Source organism: Portunus trituberculatus, chromosome 39 (genome assembly GCF_017591435.1).
Source record: "Portunus trituberculatus isolate SZX2019 chromosome 39, ASM1759143v1, whole genome shotgun sequence".
Taxonomy (NCBI): domain Eukaryota; kingdom Metazoa; phylum Arthropoda; class Malacostraca; order Decapoda; family Portunidae; genus Portunus; species Portunus trituberculatus.
Window position 1 is genome coordinate 21,366,089 of NC_059293.1, and position 7,500 is coordinate 21,373,588.

Here is a 7,500-nt window from a genome sequence, read left to right on the forward strand (position 1 = left end):
TACATTTCTCGTATCTCTGTTTATCCTTTCCATTCATCCTTTCATCCTCTCTTTTTAAACTCCAAATTCTCTCCCCCTCCTGCTGCGTCATTTTTATTTCCTTGTTTATACCTCTCCTCTTTCCTCCATCTCTCCCTTCTTCCTATTTTTCCTTCTTTCCAAATCACAGTGTTTCTCGTTTCTTTTTTTTCGTTTCTCTCTCTCTCTCTCTCTCTCTCTCTCTCTCTCTCTCTCTCTCTCTCTCTCTCTCTCTCTCTCTCTCTCTCTCTCTCTCTCTCTCTCTCTTTCTCTCTTTTTTTTTCTTATTCATTCTTTTCTTTCTCTCATACCTTTGTCTTTCATCACTGCTGCCTCTTCTTCATTCCTTCTTACTACTTCTTACGCGTTCTTCTTACTCTTTTCACCTTTATCTCCTTAAACATCCTCTCCTTCCTCTCTACAACTCTTTCCTTCTTGAAAATCCTTCCTCACTTGTCTCTCACCCTTTAGACAAAAACCTCTCACTCGCATTTCTTGTTCCCTCATTCTTTTTTTGTTTACCCTTCCATTCCTATCTGCCTTCCTTAACCTCCTGTCTCATCTCTCATCCTTTTAGACTAAATCTTTCACTACCCCTTTCCTCCACAAAGTAAAAAAGCGTACTAACGTGATAACTGCGCCTGAAATATGCAACGAACTATGCCCCAGATCAGATGTGGATCGATAAGACATTTTTCTCAGCGCTCCTTCACCGCCCAGCCTCGCCCCGCTCCCGCAGCGACCCTCTTTTCGTTCCCGCCTCATCTCAGCCTCTCTCGGCCCTTGCCTCTGTCCTCACTCAAGCCCAGGCCGCGCGGGGAGACACACACGAAGGCCACCAAGACGAATGACCATCAGGATCAGCGTTCTTCCAGACTGCTAATGAAAAATGTGATGAGAAAGAGAGAGACAGACAGAGGAAGAGAGAAGAGAGAGGGACGGGGTGTGATGTTGCGAGAGAAAGACAGAGGGAACGAAAGGAAAGAAAAAGAGACGTAGGTGGAAAAGAGAAAGGAAGGAAGAGGAAAAGATAGAGAGTGAGGGAAAAAAAAAGTGGGGTACGTGGTAAGGATGAAATAGAAAACTAGTTTGTGGGGTTTGAAAAATAAAACGGATTTGCAAAAAGGAAAGGAATATTTAAGGGGAATCAAGATGTCCTCGCTCTCTCACTCTCTCTCTCTCTCTCTCTCTCTCTCTCTCTCTCTCTCTCTCTCTCTCTCTCTCTTTTCCGCGCCGAGTTAGACAAGATTCTTTCAAAGCCTCCTACTTTTTCTTCCTTTTTCCTTCCAATTTTTTTCTTTTCTTTTTTCTTTTTCTTTCCTTCTTTTTTTTATTTGCGTCCAGTCATCCTTGGGCGAGTTTGGACGTCAGGCTGTTTGTCTTGCGTGTCTTTGGTGTGTGTGTGTGTGTGTGTGTGTGTGTGTGTGTGTGTGTGTGTGTGTGTGTGTGTGTGTGTGTGTGTGTGTGTGTGTGTGTGTGTGTTACTATGCAGACCGTGACTCACATTATTTACATACACACACACACACACACACACACACACACACACACACTTTTACTTACCTACCTATCAAAGCAACTCACACACACACACACACACACACACACAATAAAAATGCACCTTGATAACAAAAAGTCACACACAGGTACAAGCAGCGAACTGACGAACTCACGCCAGAGCAGAAGTGAGGGTGACAGGCGGACAGACATCACCTCATCGCCTCTCCGCCTCTCCGCCTCTCTCTCGCGTCTATCACCTGTAAGTGAACACCTGTTTCCTACACCGAGCAGGATGAATATGAGAGAAAGCCGCAGATGCCAAGCCGCCACTTCAAGGAGAACAGCCACAAGAGAACAAGATGATGGATCCCTGCCAAGCCTAGACACGGTATAATTTTCGCTCGTATTCAGAAACGCTTTCCCCTCTCAATACAACAATTTTCCAAGACTACAGAGACAATTGGCCGGGTTTTCAAGACAGTTTCTCTATTTAATAAACTAGAAGTGTTGTCAATTTATCTCCAGAAGCGTAAAAATTCTCTTAAAACCACGCATATCTTCAACTGGATTGAGAGTAAAGCGTTTCAGAATACGTCAAAGGTTATCAGGTGAGAAATATGTACGTTTGTGTGTGTGTGCGTGTATGTGTGTGTTAGGAGGCACCGTCCCAGCCCTGATTAGAGTAACTGGACGCCAAAAAAAATCGAATACAAGACAGCGGTGTTGAAAGTATGTCAAGGAAATTAAATAAGGACACGCAACGAGTAAGCGATCCAGCAGTGGGCTTTTGTTTGTACATGTGTGTTAGGAGGCACCGTCCCAGCCCTCATTAGAGAATATGGACGCCAAAAAATCTAATATAAGACAACGATGATGAAAATATAAGTAAAGTAAATTAACTAAAGATAAGCAACGAGTGAACAATCCAACAGCGAACATTTCCACCTCAATTAAGATCCTGGCAAGCATCTCCACCACACCTTACGTAATTTCGAAGCTGCATGAAGCCTTGACCCCAAACACAAACCCAGAAGCCAGAAGATATAGCAGGGAACTCCTATAAGACGTGGATGCTGGTCTGACGCTACGGTTAATCAGCACAGCAGACATCTGGGTCACTTCGAGGCATGTTGGAGGAAGACGCGGGAAGATTACAGTTCAGCCAGACTTCGTAATGGAATTGAACCTTGTCTTTCCTGTGTTTATGCTTGTCTCGCCTGCTTCCTCGGTCACAAGGGAACACAAAGGAAGGATGAGTCAGTACATGTGTTGGTGGTGGTCCTTAAGAGGCTGTCCGTGGTGTGTTGTTCTGTCTAATTGGTGTAAAGTAAGAGATTCAGGATAGTAAAGGTAAATGTTTCTATATCTGTCTTTTTTTCTGTCTCTTTCTCTATTGTGTTTGTGAGAGAGAGAGAGAGAGAGAGAGAGAGAGAGAGAGAGAGAGAGAAAGAAAGAAAGAAAGAAAGAAAGAAAGAAAGAAAGAAAGAAAGAGAGAGAGAGAAGTATCAAAACACCACCAATACACACACACACACACACACACACACACACACACACACACACCTAATCAAACCAACCCCAATCATCCACCAGCTGCTGATTAACACTGGCCAATCATCCTCATTAAGCCCCCCTGATGAATCCTCTGTCAGTCCAGCGATGGCGAGGCTGCTGCGAACCATTTAACGGCCGCCATAAGACTTCCCGGGGATAAACGGCTGTGAGGAGATTGAGGCGTGCGACGTAGCAATATGCGGCGAGCTACAACTACCACGGCCCATATTCAGAGACACTTCCATACCATTCCTTCCACTACATTCAAAAGCTTCTATTTAGAGTTACACGGGTTTTTGAGAATGCTTTTTTTTATGGTTCTAGTGGCAGATTGATGAGATTTCTTTATTGTTAACAGGGAGAACAGTCTTGAAAATGCAACTTAGTATCCCTGTAGCCTTGGAAAGTTGTGTTAGTGAGCGAGAAATGTGTTTTATCAAGAGTGTTTTTGTGGTTCTATTGACAGATTAACGGGATTTCTATATTATCAACAAGAGAAACACGCTTGAGAACTCGACTAGTTATTTTCATGGTTCTTTCGACAGATTAACAGGATTTCTATATTATCAACTTGAGAAACACATTTAAGAACCCGGCTAGTTATCTCTGTGGCCTTAGAAAATAGTCTTGGTGAGAGGACAAAGTATTCTTAAGATGTTATATGGTGCTAGTGACAGATTAATGAGATTTTTACATTGTTAACAAGAGAAACACGCTTAAAGAACCCGGCTAGTTATCTCTGTGGCCTTGGAAAACAGTCTTGGTGATAGGACAAAGCATTCTTATGGTCTAGTGATAGATTAACGAGATTTCTGCATTGTTAACAGGAGAAACACGCTAAAGAACACGACTAGTCATCTCTGTGGCCTTGGAAAATAGTCTTGTGAGAGAGCAGAGTGTTTCAGAATTCGACCATCCTGTTTTGTGTTGCTTTTTCGTTCCTCATTCTTTCTCCAATACTCAAACTTTTATTCCTTCCTTCCTTCCTTCATTCTATCCTCCTTTCTTCCTTCTCACATTGCTACATTTTTCTTTTTTTTTTTTTTTGCTCCCTCCTCTTCTCACGTTTCCACACACACACACACACACACACACACACACACACACACACACACACACACACACACACACACACACACACACACACACACACACACACACACACACACACATCTTCATTCTCTTGTCATTGTTTCTTCGCATGTAAAACTGCATTAACTTACTCTTTTATTTATCTCTCTCTCTCTCTCTCTCTCTCTCTCTCTCTCTCTCTCTCTCTCTCTCTCTCTCTCTCTCTCTCTCTCTCTCTCTCTCTCTCTCTCTCTCTCTCTCTCTCTCTCTCTCTCTCTTTCACTTGCTTCGCCAACTTCCTTATCACGTCATCTATAAATTATTTACCTTCTTTACACGCACTTTTCTTCCTCTTCCTCTTCTTCTTCTTCTTCTTCTTCTTCTTCTTCTTCTTCTTCTTCTTCTTCTTCTTCTTCTTCTTCTTCTTCTTCTTCTTCTTCTTCTTCCTCCTCCTCCTCCTCCTTCTCTTCTTCCTCTTTCCATCCTCCTCCTCCTCCTCCTCCTCTTATTCCTCTTTCCATAACTTTTTTTTCTCTTTCATCTGTTATTTTGTATTCTCTCTCTCTCTCTCTCTCTCTCTCTCTCTCTCTCTCTCTCTCTCTCTCTCTCTCTCTCTCTCTCTCTCTCTCATTTTTACTTTCAAACTAAGCCATGTTCTTTTTATTTCTTCTTCTTCTCTTCTCTTTTTTATTTTTGTTCTGCTTCTACTCTGGTTTCTATTCAGTCTCCCTCTTCCTCGTTATCAAGTTTTATTTCTTACCTACCTTCCTAGTTTTTATTTTCCCGGTCGCAACTTCCTCCTCCTCTTCTTCCTCCTCCTCCTCCTCCTCCTCCTCCTCCTCCTTCAGTTCTCAGATTTCTCGTCGTCACAAACATTGATTTCAGTTTACAATACTCACGACTTTGTTTTTCTCTCGGCCAGGAATCAGCGTTTGTTTTGTTTGTCAGTGTCAGTACGCAGTGTTCCCCTTTGTTTGTACGTTTCCTGCACCAAAAACAGTTTCCTTCCTCGTTTCCCTTGACACGCCACACCCGGGTCTCCCTACTTCCTTATTTCTCAGTTGTTTCCTCTTTCTCTTTCTCTCCCTCTCTCTCTCCCTCTACCTCTCTTCCTTGATCTGTATTCTACACCACTTTTGCGTCGCACCTCCGGTACATTCAGAAGGTTCTATCTAGTTGACACGGGTGGTTATGGGTGCTTTTACGGTTCTAGTAACTGATAAGGAAGATTTCTACATGTCTGACAGGAGAAACACACTTGAAAACTTAGCTAATTACTTCTACGATCTTCTAAAATAGGCTCTGTGTTTCACCTCCACTTTACATGAGTTTTTTTTAGGTGTTTTTACTGTTCTAAAGGCAAAGTGACAAGATTTCTACATTGTTAACTGGAGAAACACACGTGAAAACCCCGCTAATTATCCATGTGGCCTTGGAAAACAGTTAGGATGAGAAAGCAAAGCGTTTTTAGGCAGGTTTATACGGTTCTAGAGGCAGAGTGACAAGATTTCTACATTGTGAACTGGAGAAACACTCGTAAAAACCCCGCTAATTATCCCTGTGGCCTTGAAAACAGTCGTGGTGAGAGAGCAAAGCGTTTCTGAATACGGACCATAGTCGTGATGAGAGAGCAAAGCGTTTCACAATAGGGGGTTTTGTCTAATGTAGCCTTGCCTTACCTAACCTTACGTAACCCAACCTCTCGTCACCTTACTGGTCTTGATGTTATCCGTCCATACCTGTCCCTTCTCTAACCTTCCTTCACTTCTGGTCATGTCACCTTACATATTTTAGTCTCTGTTTCCTTGTACGTCCGTCTGTTTCTCTGTCTGTCTGTGTGTACCCTTCTCTTCTCTCCTTCTGTCTCTCGCCTCATTACTCTCTTTATTTTTTTCTTTCCTTTTCTTTTTCTTCCGCACAGCTCCTCCATTTATCTCTCCTTTTTTCTTCCTTCTTGAGTCCTTTCTCTCTCTCTCTCTCCCTTTCAGCTTCCATTTTCACACAAACTTTTGCCTCGTGTTTTGCTTTAATTCTCATCCTTCAATTTCTTTCCGTCATTAGCCAACTTCTTTTCCTCAGCAGTCGGTTATACTTTTCACTTCCAAGTATTTCTCTCCTCTCGACCACTAAGCTATACAGATCGTCCATGCTGGTGGAGTCTTTAGAACGAGGCAGTTATGAGAGTATTACGCAGGTGCTCAATGTGACTTCAGGGTAAATTTCAGTAGACTGACTCAGTTCAAGGGAGCTGCTACTCAGTGGAACCATGCGTGCTTTGGGGTCCGAGGGTTCTTCAAGCACACGGGTTCGAATCCTGTCCACGGTCCGAGTGTAGGTTGGGCTTCCTCACTCGGGGCAACGGTTTCCTAGCGGGTGGGCTTTGAGATAGGAGGTACCCAAAAAAGTATCCCCTTTAGCCCATAAATTCCCGTGAAAAGCTCACATGGTATAAATGAAAAAAAAAAAAAGGGTACAAGGTTTCACTAGGGAGGATCAATAAATTAAGACAGATCCTCTACTCGACCTAACCTCCAAGGGCACAAACTCCTATCAAAATATTCAGTAGGTCAATGTTTGCGCTACTCGGTACAAGGCTCTGGTGAGAAGGTTCAATGAGCCAACCAATCTCAGTGACACAAAGTTCTATTAGAGAGTTTAGGAAAGGAAAGAGCCGCGCGAGGCGTGAAAGTTCACTCACCTGGAAAGGTAGACCCCTCTGAGTTTATCCGGTGCGGCGCACTGCAGGTCCGGCGCCTGTAGGGACCTGTTGGCGGCGCCGAGCTCCTCCGCCAGCCACTGCAGCGAGCAATTGCACACCATTGGGTTGTCCCTCAGGTCGAGACTCACTCGTGACCTCAGTGACACCTCAGATGACGGGAAGCTTCGAAGACCATTTGCACGAAGGTCGAGTGAGCGGAGGCGAGGCAGCGAGGAGAGAAAACCCGGCGGGATGTGCTTCACCAGGGGATTGTGGGAGAGCGTCAGTTCCCGCAGATTGAAGCACTCAGCCAGCGCCGCGGGGTGCAGCAACGACAGCAATGGACACCGGGACACCTCCAGTGTGGTGAGGCGGCCGAGGCCCCTGAACGCTCCGCCCTCCAGACTCCTTATCTTGTTCCTGCTGAGATGCAGGGACTCCAGCAGCACGAGGGACACCAAGGCAGCACTGGGCACCTCACGCAGCAGGTTGTCGTTGAGGTTCAGCTTGGTTAGCCTCTGTAGGCAGCTGAAGGAAGCGTCGGCGACGTAGTCAATGTTGTTAGTTTCCAAGGACAGCGCCTGGAGGGAGGGCAAGCACAGAGCATTTGACTCAAGCTGGGTCAGACGATTCCGACACAGCTGCAGCGTCTTCAATGC

The 7,500-nt window shown here is 44.6% G+C and overlaps 1 protein-coding gene across 1 annotated transcript in view; it reads right to left on the reverse strand.

Moving 5' to 3' along the window:
• LOC123515603 (insulin-like growth factor-binding protein complex acid labile subunit) overlaps positions 1-7,500 on the reverse strand; it is a 56,740-nt gene that overhangs the window by 13,132 nt on the left and 36,108 nt on the right. Inside the window, exon 2 of the mRNA XM_045274382.1 lies at positions 6,842-7,500. This exon is cut by the window's right edge and continues 575 nt beyond it. Coding sequence (XP_045130317.1) covers positions 6,842-7,500 — 659 coding nt within the window. The remainder of the gene's footprint in view (positions 1-6,841) is intronic.